Source organism: Castor canadensis, chromosome 6 (genome assembly GCF_047511655.1).
Source record: "Castor canadensis chromosome 6, mCasCan1.hap1v2, whole genome shotgun sequence".
NCBI classification, from domain to species: Eukaryota; Metazoa; Chordata; class Mammalia; order Rodentia; family Castoridae; genus Castor; species Castor canadensis.
In genome coordinates, this window is record NC_133391.1 from 65,036,979 (window position 1) to 65,057,087 (window position 20,109).

Here is a 20,109-nt window from a genome sequence, read left to right on the forward strand (position 1 = left end):
CTGATGGCTAGTGATGTTGAGGATCTGTTTGTGTACTTGTTGGCTGTCTGTATATCATTGTAGAAACATCTGTTTAGATTCTTTGCTAACTTTTTAATCAGGTTGTCTTTATTGTTGCGTTATAATAACTCTTTATATTTAGGTAAACATCCTTCATCAGATATATGATTTGCATTTCCTCCCATTTTTTTTGTTGTTGTTGTTAGTACTGGGGCTTGAATTCAGGGACTCATGCTTTCTAGGCAGGCGCTCTGCAACCTGAGCCACAGTGCTAGTCCTTTTTACATTGATTATTTTAGAGATGGGGTCTCGCTTTATGCCTGAAGTGCAATCCTCCTATTTGTGCTTCTCTATGTAGCTGGGATGACAGGCATGTACCAATATGCCTAACTTTTGGTTGAGATGAGGTCTCACCACCTTTTTGCCAAGACTGGCTTTATACGACAATCCTCTTGATCTCTGCCTCCTGAGTAGCTATCCTCCCTATTTTTTGAGATGTGTCTGTGTATGTATGTGTGTTTTAACTTTATTGACAGTTTTCTTTTTGTAGTGGAAAAGCTTCTGATAAAGTTTAGTTTATCTATTTTTAAAATTTTGCTGCTTGTGCTTTTGGTAAGTAATTGCCTAATCCAAAGTCACAACGATTTAAGCTTATGCTTTTTTTTTAAAGTCTAGTTTTAGCTTTACATTTAGTTCTTTGACCCATTTGATTTAATTTTCTAACACGCTATGATTAAGGGACTCAAACTTTACTCTTTTTCATGTGAATATCCAGTGGTCCTGGCACCATTTGTTGAAAAGACTATTCCTTCCCCATTGAATTGTCTTGCCACCCTTGTCAAAAATCAATTGCCCATAGATGTGAGAAGTTTTACTTCTTGACTTTGTATTCTGTCCCATTGGTCTTTATGTTTATCTTTACACCAGCACTATACTGTTTCGGATACTGCAGCCTTGGAGGAAGTTTTAAAATTGATAAATATAGAGTTATTTAGACTATTTTGGGTCCCTTGAATTTCAATTTGAATTTTAGGGTCAACATGTCAGTTTCAACAATGAAACAAGGTATAAATTTAATGAATATTCACTCCATAGGTCAATTTGTGGAGTATTAAGATTTCAGAATGATAAACATGGGATGTCACTGTCACCAGCAACCTCTTCAATGTTGTATGTCAGTCCCATAGAATTGGTCAAGAGTTTCTTTGACCTCTGATGGAAGCAAACTGAGATTAACTGTCATGTGCTTGATTTCAAGTATCTCAGAGCTATCTTGGGAAAAAGGCCAAGGCTGTGCAGCAGACTTCACTCTCTGTCAATAGGAACTACCCACAGATATAAGGTCCCCTGACCCTGTGGTTCCTTCTTGACTTGTGAAACTCTGACTTTACAATATGAAAGTCATGGTTCTCTCAACTCTCCATTACTAATCACACCAGGGATTAAGGCAGATTTTGTGACTTCAGCAGGCTTCTTGCAGTTTTCAAATAGACTGACCAGTACTAATTTATCAGTGACCACAGTGAGGCAAAACAGCATGTTTACTCTTCTGGAAAATTCAGAATTTTATCTTATAGAGAATGTGAGGTGTTCCTGAGCAGACTTGTGTGTCTCCCACTTTGATGACTTAGAACTGGTCTATGAAAGACACACTCTAGCATACATGAGAAAAGCAAGAGATGATTTGGCCTGAAGCCAGTCAGCAAATGTGTTCATTGCATTCCACAGTCTGGGTCATGGGGTAAGCCAAATTATCGCATCTGGCCTTGGACCTACCAAGCTCCTGCGGGAATGCAGTGGCTTTGTCACACAATGTAATCTTGTAATCCTCTTCCCATCTGCAAGTGGTCTACTTCTCCAGAGGGAAGAAGTTTTGCTGCCTTGTGACTCTGTCTCTTGTTGCCCACTGTTTTTTTGCTTTGTGACCTGTATGTCTTTGTTGTTCCTAGGCCAGCTTAGTTGTCCCAATGCATTCCTCTGGGTCTTCTGTGTGAGCTGTTAGCTGTCTGTGTGTAAGCTTGCTGTGTGATTGTCTCCCACACTTACAGAACACATTTGATACAAGCAAACAGATGTGGAGGAAGAGAAAGTTCCAGACTTTCTCAAAACACCATACAATTGGACCAAGAATTGGTTTGCTTTTTTTTTTCTTTTTAAACAAGGAAAGAACAGGTTCTGTGTATTATTTACACAGGCCATTGTTTCATTGTTAACACTGGCTAGGCTCATAATTTTTCACCAATAAACTTGTTTGAGTTAGTTCCTTGTTAGGACCTTTCTTAATATAAAGAAAGCTTTGCTTTTCATTTAGGAGGCAGATTAGGGGCCAAATCATTAACGTGAGCCTGGGGAAGTGAGTGATTCTCTTTCTTGTCTTCCCTGTAGCTGTAGCTCCAGGTGACTTGCTAAGTGACACTGGAGAGGGTACAAGGTGTAGTGTAACAGTGAGACTTTTGTGAGGTAATTAGTGAAATCAAACACAGGGACTGGGCTCTTCCCCTCACCACATCAACAAGACAGCACAATGGGCTCAGCCACTCAGGACACTGAGGGTCTGGAGCCAGAGTAAGGCAAGAGAGCTTCGTCCCTCTGCCAGAGGAAATTACTAAGCCTGTATTGAGGACCTCTGAGTTTCATTGGCCAAGGAAATCTGGGTTCTTACTCTTGGCTCATCACCAGTCACAACCTCACCTTAGTGTGTAATGTTTTGGTTTTTTCTCCTAAAGAAATTGACATTTTTAAAGTATCTACTATAACTGATAGTTTTATTTTACCTTGGTAAAATACCAAGTCTTCAAAATGTGGTACTATGAAGATGAGCCAAATAAAAGTTGCATTTGATAGCCTAGCTACTCTCCCCCACAAAATGTACCATTTTCCAAAAGAAAGGACTTGCACATTTTAATATGTGGTTATTCGAAACCTTCATTTATTGACATTTTTAGTCAACGTTTTATCAAAAGCCAAAAGACTGCAGTAGAAATATTAACACGAATATTGGCCCTGTCCTAGGCTGCTTCTCACACACCTCTGCTGCACACATGCATACACACATACCACACACGCACACACGTGCACACACACGCCATACTGTGCTATAAAATGAAACTGGCTTTTGAAAATGATTATTGTGAAATTCCAGATGAAATACAGTGAGTTTTATGAAAATAGATGTGTATTTTCAGAGTAGTGGACTAACCTGCTTTATAAAATATTTCCTAGAAATGATAGAAACAGGTTGGTGTTTGTTTTTTTTCCTTTCTGCCCTGACTTCAGTTGACCAGAACACCTATTTGGTGGGTATTACAGCTAATCAAGGTTTCGTTCCAGCTGTATGGGAACCTGTGCAGTCTGTAGCCTGGTTCCCAGTCTTGGCTAAGATCACTGTCACCTGAGAACTCTTTCAACTTGCATGTTCCCAGTTGCTACCTTGCACCTACTGAATGAGAATTTGGAGGTTGCATGGAAAAGAGGAGGATGGAGCTCCTGCCAATCCATAAAGCAACTTTGTACAAACTTGGAAAGAATTTGGAAAACCCTTAACATGTACTCCTTGGCATATGGAGAGCTAGATGTCTGCCCTGACTCAGCCTCTTGGCCAGGAGCTCTTGTATAGTGAACAATCTGTACAACCTTACTTGGTGACACTACCTGTCATTTAAAAAATCCTGCCGGTAGCCCAGGAAGTGAAAGTTACTGTTTGGTTGGGCCACATCTGGTATACCTTATAACCTTAATCAGTGAAGAACTTGGGGCCATTCTTTGACAGAAGTCTAATACCAGTGACAAAAGGGAAGGCTCCAGAGAAGGCTCCAGGATGCATTTGTACTAGAATAAAAATGTTGAATACCAAATTAGCAGAAAAGGGATTAGGACACTCATTAGCTTCAGGGCCTCATGAAAAAAGAGAGACTGGCAGGTATGGAATAAGGTGAGAAAAGGACAGGAGAATAGAAGAAGAGGTGGGTGCTCACCTGAGCCCAGCAAAGGATAGGGAATTGAAAGGAGGAGCCCTGTGGCAAGTGGTAAGATGAATCCAGCTATGCACTCTTCGCAGGAAGCAGAGGCCTATAGTGGCCCTGGGCCCTTCCACAAAGACAGCCCCTCTTTCCAGGTTTCCCCATACACCAAGTGTGACCAGTAGAGCAAGTGAACTGTCTCTTCAGCTACTGTCCCAAGGTTCCCACGCAGCTTAGTGATGCCTGAATTGTTATAGTAAGGGGAGACCTTCCCTCCTTTGTCCATAGACACAGAATGCAAATCAAGGTTGGAGCTAATAACTTTGTCAGAGCGGTTGATTAACATGAAGCACTCAGTCAGCTACAAATACAGATGACTCACTCTTTGACCTTTTGGGATGCTGAGTAGTAGAGAGTGTGTCTGTAGCTATCTGTTTGTGGGATATTGGTGGGGAGGTCATATCAAAGCAGAAGATTAGGTCTCTGAAGTGAGAGTGGAAAGAGATGCCACTAAAACAAAAAAGAAAAAGGAAAAAAGAGACACAAAGCCCCCCAGAGCTCTCATTCTGCCCAGCCATGAATTCTGTCTGCTTTCACTGGATCAGAGCTAATGTTGGCAGTGGTGCTATCCAGCACTTTTGTCTTATACCTGCAAATGGAAACATCCCTAGTTTATATGACCATAGGGACTTTTTCTCAACATCAACATGGTTACCTATATGAAGCATATTCATAGAGTGGACCTTTGAAATCCATAGTATCCCAATCCAAATCTTTGATTTAGCAACCATTTGTCAAGTATTTCTAAGTTCTGTGCCACCATAGTGCTTGGGTGCTAGGAACATAGAGATAAAATGTTGCCAACGCGCATCCTGATAGATTCTCAGGATCTGTCAGGTGGATCTCTATGGACATAGGTGATGCACTGTGAATAACTTCCCTACACTGTACTTACTGTACTATGCTGTCCCTTTGTTGGTCAGATGGCCAAAGGACTAGAAAAGCAGAAAAAGTGCTAGGACTAGATGCTATATTTCATCCCCTCATAGCCACCAAACCTGATTAGTATTAACAAATATCTCCCTTTGTCCTAATACTTGTGTAATAGCTTGTTGTCCAAGATCAAGACATTGAATCAAAAATCACTTCCTTTATTCAGTAACACCCCAAATATTGCAGTACTGGTACAACGGACATAACAAGTAAGCAAGAAAAGGATTTGGGGCTTTATCTTTGAGAGGAAAAATAATAACACCCGGGATGATTTATTTATTTCATTCATGTAATCACAAATGCCCAGTGAATGCTGATTTCACATTGAGTCCGTTGGCAGAATGCATCAGACATTAAATGCGCGAACATTTCTTTAGAGCTGCTTAGCTGAAGTTTATCGCAATCATTCAGCCATTGCCTAGCAACTTGTGAAGCCTATCAAAGAGCTCTTTGTCCTCTGTCCTGGCAAAAACAGTCCCTTGCAGATCTCCTTATCAGCATTAGAACATTTATCAGGAAAAAAATGCTTCCACTGAACCAGAGATTGCCAGAAATTTAGAGCCCATTTGCCCCTTCTTCCAAATATTTTAGGAATTTATTTCCTGAAGTAACTCACTTTAAAGCTTTTATCTGTTCTTTGGTAGGTAAACATTTCAATGAAATTTCCTTAAGATGTTTCATAATTTTTCTATCACTCTATAATCTGGGATAACATTCAAAAACAGACCTGAGCTCCCCAAAGTCTGTCTTCTCAGAATTAAACAAGGTAGCCATTTCTACTCACTTACCTGGAAAGGGTCACCATCTTAGGTACACATACCACAAGTGGGTTAGGCTTCCTGGTTTGAATGAATACTTATTCAGGGAAGCAAAGAATGTTGGTATTGCTCCATCCAGTTGGAAGGTGGTCCTGAATATCATGTAGAGAAGGAGAGCTGTGCTTATTGATTCATTTGCCAAATATTTATCTCATGTCATCTTTGTATTAGACACTATAGTGAGCAAAACCAGAACCCTCCTCTTTCTCAGCTGCCAGAAGTAATTAATGGGTGGGGTAGGGATCATGGGAATTCTTTATCTGCATTTTCTCCTGTATATCTCCAGAATTATTCTTTGCCTGCATCCAAGCTGTCGTCAATTTAGTTCAATGTATCTTGTTATTTTTTTTTTAACCACTTTCTCCTGGGTAACCTCAACTGGACACTTGACTTACCTTCTCTCTTCTAGACTCACCTCTTCAAACCATCTTCTGCCTGTCTATAAAACATGAAATTAGTTATGCCCCTCCTTCAAAATTGTTAACATTGGGAAGAGGTTCACACTGCACAGCATGGTGATCTGGACTCTTCTTTGTTGTCCATTGCCTGGTTATCCATGTGCCTCGCTTCCTCTTCCCAGCCCCTGAGTTTCAGCTGTGTTTGCAATTCCTGAAAGATTTCCTCATACTTCTTTGTGCCTCCAAGCCTTGCACTCCACTATTTCTTCAGGCAGGAGCCTCATTCCCTCCTTCACAGGCTACCTCCGTCCATGATCTTGGTCCCCAGACAGAGTTGGTGGGCCTCATCTGGAACCATTTTCACCCTGATGTGAGTTTCCTTCCTTCCTTCCTTCTTCTCTCTTTCCCTGCCTCCCTCCCTCCCTCTCTCCCTTTCTTTTCTTTCTCTTTTTTTTGGTAATACTGGAGTTTTAAACTCAGGGCTTGTACTTGCTAAGCAGGCTCTCTAATTCTTGAGCTGTACCATCCCCCACCCCCAGCTAGAGTTACTTTCTTGGAGAAGTTCTCACCAACAAGCACCTGCTGGACTCTTTGAATGCTTATTGACTTAAATTTTCCTTTTTGTCTTTGACAAATGAAGGAAACAAAAAAATGTCTTATAGCAAAGTTGACAAATAAAATGATATCAATAGAAATAAAGAATAACATACATAGTCAAAAATGGTTACAACTCTGCTCTTAAGTGCATTCCACTACAGGGTTGTTCTTATGAGGAAGTCACATCAGCAGCCTTAGAGAAGCAGTCTCCCAGAACTCCCTACATGAGCCTCATTGCCTGAAATTTGACAATTAGATATTTATTTCTTAAGCTGTTAAAATGTGTGCTCTCTTAAAATATTAGTAATCTCCAAAGAAAGTAGGCCTCAGCCATAATAGATTTGCCTTGTCCTTCCCTAACTATAAGATGGAAGGAAAGATGGCAAGGGGCACAGATGGTATGAGGGAGGCAGGGGGAGAAAGGATATAGCACAGAGAAGACAGCTTCCCACTTTCCTTGGACTTGCCTCTGCCCAAGACATACTTGCTATTTATCTTCAAATAGGTTAGGCATTAATATCTGCAAAATGATGACTTGCTTATACTGATGATAGAGGAAAATGAAAGGGCTTGAATCTTAAAGAGGTGTTGGTAATAGAATGCTGATAATTTACACTCAAAGGAAAGATTTCTTTGCAATACTAAAATAAAAGTTATTTTAAAATAAGCTTGGCTATGCTGAAATATGTTTATATGATGTGAGACAGAGGGAGGTTGATAGATGACCTGTAGAATTCCCTATGAGTCTCTGAAAGTGAAATGATGGGTAAATCATGTGAAACAAGCTTATCTTTGCAATGGGTCTTCTTGCTGTATTATGGGCCTTGTTACTTATTTGAAAATTACATTGATAAAGTTGATTATGACTGATGGTTATGCTAAACAGCTGAGCAAATCCTTAAGGGAGAGGAATCAGATATGAAATAAAAGACCACTCTATTTAGATTGTCATTCTGGCCCGTGGCCGTTTTTCTTAGCATGCTCTGATGGAGACTGTGCTAAGCAATACATAAACCATAACTTAGAATGGAAAATAGCATTTCTGGTCCATCTTCACTGAACTTAAGTGTAACCAAGTAGTGATTTGGCAAATAACTATAAACTAAATCACCATAAATGTTAAATCTCATTTTCCCCAAATCCACCCCTCCCAAAAAAAGCATAAAAAATGAGGACTAATTTTCAGGATGATTATCAGATTAACTAGATAACAGCTTCCGCTTCTTTGAACCTCTATCTGAGATTTGCCTGTGTGGTCTGGACCAGAATGCTCAGGATGTCTTCATTTCTGTCCAGCAGGTGTCCCCATCTCAGCTGTGACAGGAGCCCTGGCTCAAAGTCAGGGACCTGAGTTGAGAGTGAAGTCTGTGGTAGGTTTATGATCTCCTCTTCAAATTCACAAAGTTTAGTTTTGTAACATCCTTTTGAAGTGGACTACTCCCCAGTATGTCTGGTGGAGTCTCATCAGAGACTCCATGGTTAGTGTATCACATCTGGAGATGGCTGAGTTTGCAGTTCCATCGCAGCTTTGCAAAAGAGATTGAAAAAGTAAGATACTATATTTGTGAAAACCACCCCCCCCCAATAACATAGTAGGCCCAGATTCCATATTTCACTCCATGGGGAGAATTCAAATCCCAATCAGCTTTATAAATTAACCTGGCCCCCTTTCTTCATCCAGCAGTCTGAGTTGAAATAGAGGTCTATTGTTGACTAAAGCTAGAAACAATGAGGCCTGCGTCCTTTCATGCCTACTGGACAGCCTATACCACGTGGGAGACTTTCAGAAGGAGAAACACAGGGACAGCAAGAAGCAGAGAATTATTATTCAGCGGCAATGGTCGTGATAACCCAGTCTGCTTCTGTGTGACAGTTCAGGCCACAATGACTCTTCTCCTAATCACTTCAGAAGTAAAAACTAATTCAAAACATGGACTGCCCAGCATCCTGGGTACTGGTAGCTGTAAGTGTTGTGGAATGCTGGAGGGAGTGCGTGCTTGTTCTCACCATGTTTACATTTGGTCTGAAGCCAGCATTTGCAAGTTCACCACTAATTATAACTCATGGCCTTTCTATGTGAAGAGCTTCTCTTTGGGTTGTAAAGAATTTTGTCTTACAAAAAAGAGGTCCCGGTTGTATTTCGATTACAAATTATCAAGAGATTTCCCTTTACCTTAAATAAAACCTAAGGTTTTGTGTTTTGTTTTTAGTTTTGCAACCTTGGTGAGTGTTTTATGTTCCTTTTAGGCATTTGTTTATTCATTCATGACTGATTCTGAAGTTTCTCTGTTTCCAAAATGAAAGTCAAATACCTACATACACTTTTATAATAATCAATAGCTTAGACAATAGCATATAAATAATATCAGTTGTGATATATCCTGCCTGTGTCTGTTCAATGTGAGATTAAATTTTTAAGGATGAATTTGGTGGACATTAGTGCATATTTCCATTCTGCACAACATATCCTCAAAATATTTTAAGATTGTGCTTGTTTACTTCAGTGTAGGGTTTTCTTGGTAAGGCACTTTGTGATGTGCCTTATCATTGAATATGCTGTTCATTTCTCTGTGAAAACAAAGAGTGGAGAGGAGGAGGAAATCAATAGTTTTTTTTTGATAAATTTTGCCTTCAATTGACAGAGCCCTGGGCTTTCCTATTGCTTCCTCCCACTAAAGAAGAAAACTCAATACACTAAAGGTGTTCTATTCTTTCACGATTGCATAGAAAATAGGTCTGTGTATTATTTTAATGTTGTAAAGACATTGTGTGTTGGTGTATATAAGATGATAACTAGATTTTAAACCATAGGCCATCTTTGCTCATTGTTGCCTATGGGACTCAGTTTTACACTGTGAACTTAGTCCTCATCTTTGTGTTAAAATCCACTGAAGCCCCCACACTGCCTCCCCCTCAGCCCTGACCTGTGTGCGTCATTTCAGGTGTGCACTGTGACAGTGTGTGCGCTGAAGGACGCTGGGGCCCCAACTGCTCCCTGCCCTGCTATTGTAAAAATGGGGCTTCGTGTTCCCCCGATGATGGCATCTGTGAATGTGCGCCAGGATTCCGAGGCACCACTTGCCAGAGAAGTAAGTGTCTCATTAAGCAGTAATTGCTATTTCTCCTTCCCTGGGCTCTATGTGCAGAATGATGGTCTCTATCCCACCCCTCTGTTTATAGTGAGGTTCTGTTGCAACCAAGGGCAGAAGAGGGCATAATAGGTTACTTGTCCTTTGTAGAACTATCCTCAGTAGGACTTCCCCAGAACTTTATTCTTTTCAACCTCCAACCTTCAACTACCTTAACAGATGGGCTTAACCATTTCTTCCCAGTAATGATTTCAGTGTCTCGTTGGCACCGTCATCAGGACACAATTCTTGATTCTTCCTTAGAGCTTGCAAATGGTGTTCCAGAAATCCATTGACCTGTAAATATTTTATTCAGCAATTTGGCATGGGCCTCACCTCAATTACCAGAAGTCAACATCAGCCAAACCTTGAGGCAAATCATAATCCTCCTAGTAGTCTTAATGTCAGAGCTATGGGGCAAATGGAATTGCAAAGTTAAAAAATTAGGGCTGATAACATTGGTCAATATCACCTTCAAGTTAGGAAGTTGTACATTTTACTAACTCTTTTAGTAAATATAATCTAGAAAGAATATATGACTATGAGATACACTTTTCCTGTTACGAGATCTGTGTAGCCACTATGTATTTAAATCCAAATAAAGTCTTAGGAAGCACCTAAGCTCACTTTCTAACCACAGTCATTAACCTACACTGTTCTGATGAAGACAGATCTCATTTTGACAATAGATCTATTTATTGCCTATAATGAGTCTTAGAGAATAATGAATCAACAGATAGCTTGGGAATGCTTATTTGGGGGCTTATTAGTATTTAGAAATTTTCTCTTTTCTTTATTCATTCAACAAAAACTCTTTGAGCCCTTGGTCTATGCACAGCCTTAAGTTAATTATAGGTATCCTAAATAGGAAAATAAAGAGGCATAAGACATTTGCTTGTCCTGGAGGAATTTGGAGTTTAGTGGCTTCTTTTCCTTATTAAAGACTGCTTTTCCTGTTGTTGGTTACTTGGAAAATTCTCTGTGTCATTTTCTTTTTCCTCCAGACTTTAACAAGATCCTGATGTGGAATAGGAGACAAATGTGTCTCAGAAAGATAACTGTTGGTTTCCATTCTATTTTCAGTCTGCTCCCCTGGTTTTTATGGGCATCGCTGCAGCCAGACATGCCCCCAGTGTGTCCATAGCAGCGGCCCATGCCACCACATCACAGGCCTGTGTGACTGCTTGCCTGGCTTCACAGGAGCCCTCTGCAATGAAGGTAGGGTTCTGAGCATTTTGAAGAGAGAGATTGTGAAGAGAAAGTGCTACAGTGCTGTTTCAGACTTCCCAAAGGACATAGCTCTCACTGCCTTCTGGTGTGCTGTGTCTGCAGCTTCTGAAAATGACTGTGAGCTTTGAAAACGCTGGCTCGCCATGCCAGCAAAAGCTCTTTATTCTCTGAGCTGTGATCCTCTTCAGGTTTAATTGGGAACATCCTTCCATGAAAAATCAATATAAGGAAGGATTTTTGAATCCCTGAGTGAGAAGCTGTGAAGTCAGAGTTCTAGAAATGTAATATTGTCTCTTGGTTTGGGGGCCCTTAGTGAGGTCTCTTGCTCCATGTCTTTGTAAAAAACGAGTCCATATAAGATGGGTGGGGTGCTGCAGTGAAGAGACAGCTAGTCGATGGGTAGCTGGGTTGGTGACGCTTGAAGTCATTTCCTGTCCTAGGGGCCTAGGGTTCTGTGAGATGGATTGTGATTGCAAGTTACTGACCTGTAGCTTATTCACAGTGTGTCCCAGTGGCAGATTTGGGAAAAACTGTGCAGGAATTTGCACCTGCACCAACAATGGCACCTGTAACCCCATTGATAGATCCTGTCAGTGCTACCCGGGTTGGATTGGCAGTGACTGTTCTCAACGTAAGTCTTGCTGGGGAACAACAACAAAACCATTCTTGTTTGTTTGTTTTTAAGAACCTCAAGATTTAAGTATGAGTATGCGTATAGTCAAGAAAGAATGTATGACCAATTAGCAAATGCATTCTAGTTTTTAAAGTCCTTTCTGTTAATAGCTCTCTGCAATGATCCAATCTCTACATCAAAGTGATGCATTGGGAAGAAGCTAAATATGTAACATTTGCTTATTTACCTTTCAGTGGCTCACTGTCCATTGATTTAAAACATAACTAGGTGTATTTAGAAGTCTGACTCTTAAAAAAAAGAATGGCAGCAACCTAAATAAATAAATGGGGCTAGAGATGTAGCTCAGTGGTAAACTGCTGCCTTGCATGCATAAGGCCCAGGGTTCAATCCTCAGCCCTGGAAAAAAAGGGAATTATATAATTTTCAGATTACCCAGGTCATTAAAAAGATGGCATTGACCATCATAAGTCTTTGGTTAATGCTTTGGGAGAGTCAATCAGTGAAACTTTTATAAGTGTTTAGCTTTTAACCAAGAATAGCTGTACTGGGGTAATCTAGTTCCATTCGTAATAAATTTCAAAGCAAATGCTTAATTTATATCAAATCCATTATGCAAATAAGAGAAAGCAAAGACTGACTATGTACTTATTTTACATGTAGTTGATTATCCATTTAATTCAGATGCCACAGTTATAACCAATTTTAAAATATTAATTTATGAATGATATACTTTTGCTAAAGATTTTTTTCTAAATTTTTTGAGTAGTTCAGGCTTTACCCTCTTTCTGAAAAAGAAGGAGGCAGAGCCCACTGATTTTGGACTGTTGCTCTTTGGTGAAAGAAGTGTTTGTTATTAGATGTAATTCTGTGGTATGTGTTTCATTCCGTTTGAGGGGCGTCATTTCAGAAGTAAATATAGTTTGTTCAAATCGCAGGGTCACTTGTGATTCAGGTTGGGATATGACAAGTTGAGAAACAGATACTGAAACTCAGTGACAGCGTTTGGAAAAAAAAGATCCAATGTCATTGCCGTATCATGATTTTGCTTCTTTAAAAAGTCCTCTTCATCTTGGAAGTTGGTCACTTCCAAAACAAAACAGGCACACCGCTATGAAGAAGACACTGGTGTTGCCTGTTCCCAGCCACCCCAGAAGAAGCTTATTTATTTAGCTGAAACCTTTGCTTCTCATGGGGATCATTGACTTCATTAACTCCCTTATGGACTCTATGGAACCATCTTAATATTTATTTTTGGCTGATTATCAGCCTGTCTAAAAAGAGAAAAGTCTTCCTCAATGAAAACAAAAAACTTTGAAAAATTAAAGGGGTGCATTTAAAGGGGTAAGTTTCCTTGACAAAATGATTTTTTAAGGCCCTGTCTCTACATTTATCACAGGGATGTAAAAGTTGAGTGATACTTATTCCCATTCTCTGATCATCACCAATATTGTGACTCATACAAGCAGTTACCTTAGAAAAATGTCATGGGCGTAAAAGAGTCTGCAAAAGCTTATTAAGTGTCATCTAAGAAGTAGGTTATTTCAGTAAAGCTTGTAGCATCCAACACTAGATGGACTGGACACTTGAGTCATTTTACCCTGAATCTAGTTTTTGTGGTTGTTCTTTTGTTTTCTTGCAGTATTGGGGATGGAATGCAGGGCCTGCACTTACTAGGCAAGTGCTCTACCACTCAGCCACATCCTCTGCCCTCATCCTGTCTCTCATGGCCTTCAGAGAGAAGCTGTGCTTCCCTAACTAATAACAAATACTTTGAATTTGTGTGGCCTTGGACTAGTCACCATTGATCTTTATTCAACTAAAGTTTCTTCATCTGTTAAATGAGGGTTTTCTCCTCAGAAAAATCCACTCTAATGCTCATTATAGACCTTGACTGCCGACTATTAATTTTTTCTTGCTCTTGGGTAAAAAAGGTGTACACACTTATGGGAGATTTTTTTAAAATGACTTCAGATATATTTGTTGTCTTTATTGCTCCATGTTTCCTACTGGATAATCATATAGAAAGTATATGTAGTCTTTCTTTTAATGAATAAAAAGTAGCTCATGAATCAGGTTATTTTCCCCCATGATCTTCTATTTTATGTTTTTATTAGCTTATGATAGTTGTACATGGGGATACATTGCAAGAGTTACATATGTACTTACAATGTATCTTCATTAGATGATCTTCTGTTTTTATTTCATACATTATCTCACTTTTTGATTGTTCTTCATTTAGCAGAAATCCATAAGGATTTAATTTTATCATCTTTTACTTCTTCCAATTAAGGGTTTCCCACAGCTGGGAACCTAACCATGTAAAGTGAACATATAGCAACAACTCCAGAGTTAAATAGTAGCAGGATTTAGAAATCAAAAACATAAATTACATGACCTGAGGTTCCTTTTTTACCATCTGCTCTCTGCTCAAATTTCCCCTCTTTAGATAGGCCATCCTTAAGGAGTGGCCCCCATCATTCTGTCCTCCTTATCCCATTTTAGTTTTTCCATAGTTTTTATCACCATTGTTTTTCCAATTGGCTGCTTCATTTTTCTTCTGACCCTACTAAAATATGAGTGGGAGGGGAGAGGTTATAATGAAAGAGTGCAGGAGGGTGAATATGTTGAAAATAGTATGTACTCACATATGAAAATGGAAAAATGAGAACTGTTGAAACTGTTCTAAGAATGGGGGGAGGGGGAATAAAGAAGAATGATGGAGGGGATGAATTTAACTATGACATATTGTAAGCACTTGTATAATGCACCCCCAATAAAACAATAATATAATAATAAAAAAGCTATAAAAAAAGGAAAGAGAAAGATAGAAGAAAGAAAGAAAGAAAGAAAGAAAGAAAGAAGAGAGTCCAGAGCTGAGGGCATGGCTCAAGTGGTACAGTGCCTGCTTAGTAAGCACAAGGCTCTGAGTTCAAACCCCAGTATTGCATAAAATAAATAAATTAAAAAAAATATATATATCTAAAAGGTGGTTTGGACTTTGTCTTCTCCTCTTCTGTCTCTCTTATGCCTAGAACAGTACTGGACACACAGTAGGTATTGAATATGTATTTGTTTAATAACTGAATGTATAAATTTAAAACAATTCTTGCCCCATCTCTTCATTCTGCAGTTGTAAATGAACATGTCAGTGATCATAATCATTGTTGCTGTCAGCATTGCCTTGTTGGTTTCTGCACTAAATTGTGGGTTTATTGTACTTTCTTAGTCCTGATTTACACTATGACCTACCCCATCCAAGGAGATGGGTAGGGGTGATGGAGCTCTCTCTGCTTGGTGTTGGCCTCAGAACTAGTTTACATACCTCTCCATGCTTGCTGTGGTTTCAGCCTGTCCACCTGCTCACTGGGGCCCCAACTGCATCCATACTTGCAACTGCCACAACGGAGCCTTCTGCAGTGCCTACGACGGGGAATGTAAATGCACTCCTGGCTGGACGGGGCTCTACTGCACTCAGAGTAAGCAAGGAGCCTCTGAGGCTTAGGAAGGGGAGCCATAGCCAGCACAGCTGAGCTCGCCAAGGTTCTGGCAGGAAATACTTCATCTACCTAATGACCTCTAGACATCTAAATTTCTCTAACTGGCTAAGAGCAACAGTGTGAGGGCTTATAGCTTTTTGCAAAGCATCTGTGAAGCACAGTAATTGTTATTATGTAAGTTAATAACAGTTACAGAGGACAAAACCAGTAGGAGAGCTGGAAGCAAAAGCATATAGCAGGACAGAGTGGCTCACACCTGTAATCCCAGCACTCAGGAGGCTGAGGCAGGAGGATTGGACATTTGAGACCAGCTTGGAGTTCATAGTGAGACCTGTCAAGAAAGAAAGAAAGAAAAAGAGAGATAGAGAGAGAAAGACAGAGAGAGAGAGAGAGAGAGAGAGAGAGAGAGAGAGAGAGAGAGAAGAGAGGTAGAAAGGAAGGAAAGAAAGATGATACAGATAATTTTAATATAAAGTATTCATTTCAGTCTAGGAAATTCAAGTCTAGGATTCTAGTAGTTGGGTGAAGAAGGAAAGGAACTGCCCCACATATTCACAGGCTTTAAGGGAGGCTCTGTGGGAAGACACTAGTTTTGTCTCCATGGGAACCAATGATAGTTACTCTTCAGCCTCCTACTTGTGGGTTACACTTCCTTGCAAGCACCCTGATATGGGACTTCAAAGAAGCCCCCGTGGCAAACTGAGATATGCACTATTATATTTATTCTCAAATGGCTCAGCATCCTTCAAGTTTAAACACAAAAATGTTAGAGGCAGGACCTGTGTTTCTCCTCAGCAGCCTTCTGACTCCTGCTGTCCTCCCTCCTCACACAGGATGCCCTTTGGGGTTTTATGGCAGGGACTGTGCATTGATATGCCAGTGTCAAAATGGAGCTGACTGTGACCACATCTCTGGGCAGTGCACTTGCCGCACGGGATTCATGGGAAGGCACTGTGAGCAGAGTGAGTATGAGAACATAATGCACTAGACAGTATTATTTTTTCTCTAGAATCAACTTCCAGAATACCTGTAATTATTGAGGCAGAATGACTGCAACTTTCAAGTTGTTAAGTGGGTGACTGGTTGGTTACTAGCATGATTGACTTCCCCTCCCAGAAATCTGCCTCCCTGGGACCCTGCCTGGCACCTTTCCTCCAAATTCTTTTGAGTAACCACTCAGCACTCTGGGTGGAAAAGGTGTGACTGCAGGATTGAAGACAGAATTCAAGTTTTCCATTATGATCTTTCGGGCTTTTCTTCCCTCTCTTATTTTTGGGGTGTGGATGCACAGAGCCTTCAAAGAAACTGTCCATCTTTCTTCAAGGCAGGGATGAACTTGGACTCACATTGGAGGATAGGATATTAAATGGGGAAGAGGCATAGGGGTCCAGGTCAGCCTCAGTAGGTAATGTGGGAACAAGTGCAGGCAAGCGTTGCCCCTGTTGACAACCTTTTATACTCCTACTAACAAAAAGTTAATCCCACTCAGGTAGAACATGCACTGTTGGAATTGAACATCCTGGTTTTTCCATTTCCACCCCATGAGCTATACATCCACTCACAGCACTGTAAGAACATTAACCTTGAACTGAATATGTCAAATGAATGTATCATTCCTTTCTTCTGTGCCTTCTATTCAATATTCAAGAAATTGAGTGGTCTAGGGTGTGAACTTGCTTGTGGCAAACACCCCCAAGGCAAAAGAAAGTGCAGGACAACTCCCCACTTGCCAGAAGGTGGACTCATGGAAGGATGTCCCAAAGGCGACATGGGTGCAGGTGTGGTATGGCCTGCAAAAGTGAATCATCAGAGCAGGACCTTGGCAATGAAGCATTTCTCTCCTGCACTCCCACACCTCCCATTTCCTAGGCAGCCAGGAGGTCTCACTTACGTGCTAAACCTACCATGTCTTTGCCTCGTCTCCCTCTAACAAATTCAAGAAGAGCTTCAGGAACCAGCTCAAGGCAGAGAGCATTGCTGTTTCATTTAATCATAAAACAGATACTGAGTTACATAATCTCATGCACAGCCCTCCTGGTGTGTATAAATACTGTGTGTGTATACATGTCTAATAGACATAAAACCAAAATGGGCTCTAGACTGACTTTCACTTGAATGCCAGATGACTGGTTAAGGTCTTATTAACTAAAAACCTCTTAAGTGCTTCCATGATTGTTATGAACAGCTAATTAAAATGTCTGTATTTTTGAAGACTTCTCCCAGTGCTCACTATAAACAGAAACCCTGTGTTTGCCAGGAAACTCTGATGTCAACACATTGCCCCCTGCTGTTCACCTTATAGAAAGCATCAATATTTTGTAAGAAAGATTTTCAGATTTAGCATACCTTTGCTGTTCGTTGAAAGTCATACCCAATTCTTATTATACTACATCATATAAATCCTACTACTTTAGACTCCAAAGCTGAAAGTGGTGAAATCAAAGTCTGAACTCTACGACAAATGAAGTTCTTACCTAGAAAATTAACAAAACTTGTCCTCCCAACTACTCCAAGTGAGAATCCCCGAGCCTGCAGGAAAATATATATCTTGTCAGGAAAGCACCTCTAGTTTACACTTCTCAGTCCTTGCAGCTCACAGTTTTGCCTGTGGAGTCATCTCAAATTGCTCTTCGTAATTATCTGTTCATTCCATGGGAAACTCTATATGTGCATTACATATTCAGCAGCCAGAAATGTCAGGAGCTGTAATGTTTAAGCAGCTCAGTCTCTAGCCCTGTGCAGACTGACTGAGTCCCACCATGACTCAGGGAATGCTGTCTGGGCAGTACAAGTCTGCCTGAACAGGAACCCCTGAAAAGGCTCACCTGTGCAGGTGCAGAGGACAGAGGAGGAGACAAGCTTGCTCCAGAGCCCCAAGGCTGGGGATCTACATTGACCTTATCTCCTTCTTCAGAGTGTCCTGCAGGAACATATGGTTATGGTTGTCGTCAGATATGTGACTGTCTGAACAACTCCACCTGTGACCACATCACTGGGACTTGTTACTGCAGCCCAGGATGGAAGGGGGCACGATGTGATCAAGGTATGAACATTAATAAATAATAAAGACGACCTCTTACTGTGAGGCCACCATGTAACGTAAGTATTTTCACTTACGTTATCTAGTGTAATCCTCATTACAACTCTGCGTGGTATAACTTGTTATTTATTTAGTTGCCAGGTGGCTGCCTTATTTTTGCTGTCCTATATATAAAGAAGCTAAAGCTTAGTGAGACAGAGTGATCCCCTCAAGGTCACATGACCAGTATATAGAATGTTACAGCTTTGATTCCAGGCTTCTCTAATTCCGAACTCATGAACTTTCTATGGGGTCTGTGATGTTTTTAGCTTTACTGAGCTGTATCTATCCACGGAGCCATCACCACTGTCACGACAATAGCCATCGTCATGTCTCTTCCTGCCAACCTTACCTCTTAGGTTCCAGGCAATCACTCATCTACTTTCTTCACTACAGATTGATTTGCATTCTCTAGATTTTCATGTAAATGGAATCCTACTGTACTGTTTTTATGTCTGGTTTTATTTAGCCAACATAAGCATTTCGAAATTGAACCATGCTAGTTTAGATTCCAGTAGTTCAGTTCTTTCTGTTGCTAAATGGCATCCCATTGAATGGATATGCCACAATTCGTTGACTTAGTCACCTCTTGATGGACTTGGGGTTGTTTCCAATTAGGAGGCTATTACAGATAAAGCTGCTGTGAACAATAGTATGCCAGTCTTTGGATACCATGTGCTTTCATTTCTCTTGGATAAATATCTAGAAATAGAAAGAGTGAGTCATAAGGGTGACATGCTTAACTTTTTAAGAAACTTGTGCCCATGGGTTTTAAGCAGGTATATTCATAATCACCTGGAAATTCTTCTGTGTAGCCTCCCTTGGGCAATGTGACTCTGGAGTGGATGGGTCCTTGGAGAAAGTGCTTCTGATGGTTCAGGGCATGCCTATCAGAGAGCCCAGCTTCCACTGCATGTGGTGCTTCCTGGTAGTGATAAGCATATAGGTTGTAAAAGATTAGAAAATTTCGGCAGTGTTGTGCATGGACTTGTCCTGAACTGCAGACCACATAGTACTCATATTTGCGACATTTAATTTTTTCATAAACAACTTTTTCATGTGCACAATATATATGATTGTAATTACAATCAGATGTTATTTGTATTTCATGACCATGTCATAGACATTGCAAACACACTTTCACAGCCTACTGTTCTATATTTGTGTGTTTTGCGTTGTGTTGAATTTTGGTTTTTTGAGACAGTGTCTCTGTTTCACTATGTAGCCTGGACTGGCCTCTAACTCTCAGTTCTGCATCAGTTTAAGTGCTGGGATTATGAGCATGTACCACCACACCTAGCTCAGACCGTTTTATGGAAAGAATCGTAAAGTCATAGGAACATTTATCTGAGCTGAAAGCAGCTGTATGCACAGATGATGAAACTACAGCTTAAGCTCTTGAGGGAAAGTTCAGGTTATCTGTGTCATATTTCAGGTGCCTGATTCCTTGCCTCTCAATTCCTAATTCTCTTTACCTTCCTCACTTGATGAACAATAAGGAAGAATTACATTGAGCTGAATTGTTGGTTTAATGAGTGTTCTCTTTACTCTTTTGTTGCTGTGACTAAATAACTGACAGAAACAACTTAGAAGAAGAGAGATTTATTTTGGTGCATAATTTCAGAGGGTTTAGGCCATGGTTGCTTAGCCCCTTGTGGTTCATGGTGGTCAGGAAGCAGAGAGAGGGACAGGAAGGGGCCAGGGTAAGACATAGCCCCCAGGTACCTGTGTCCAGTAACCTACTTCCTCCAGCAAGACTCCACCTCTACCCTTCAC

At 40.5% G+C, this 20,109-nt stretch overlaps 1 protein-coding gene across 4 annotated transcripts in view; it reads left to right on the plus strand.

The window, feature by feature from the left end:
- The window catches only part of Megf10 (multiple EGF like domains 10), a 164,364-nt gene that overhangs the window by 132,450 nt on the left and 11,805 nt on the right, over window positions 1–20,109 (plus strand). For 3 of the 4 annotated variants that reach the window (XM_074076610.1, XM_074076611.1, XM_074076609.1), the window contains exons 14-19: window positions 9,708–9,854; window positions 10,977–11,111; window positions 11,626–11,754; window positions 15,105–15,233; window positions 16,088–16,216; window positions 18,169–18,297. In XM_074076610.1, coding sequence (XP_073932711.1) covers window positions 9,708–9,854; window positions 10,977–11,111; window positions 11,626–11,754; window positions 15,105–15,233; window positions 16,088–16,216; window positions 18,169–18,297 — 798 coding nt within the window. The remainder of the gene's footprint in view (window positions 1–9,707; window positions 9,855–10,976; window positions 11,112–11,625; window positions 11,755–15,104; window positions 15,234–16,087; window positions 16,217–18,168; window positions 18,298–20,109) is intronic. The other variant, XM_074076612.1, reaches the window with a different exon arrangement.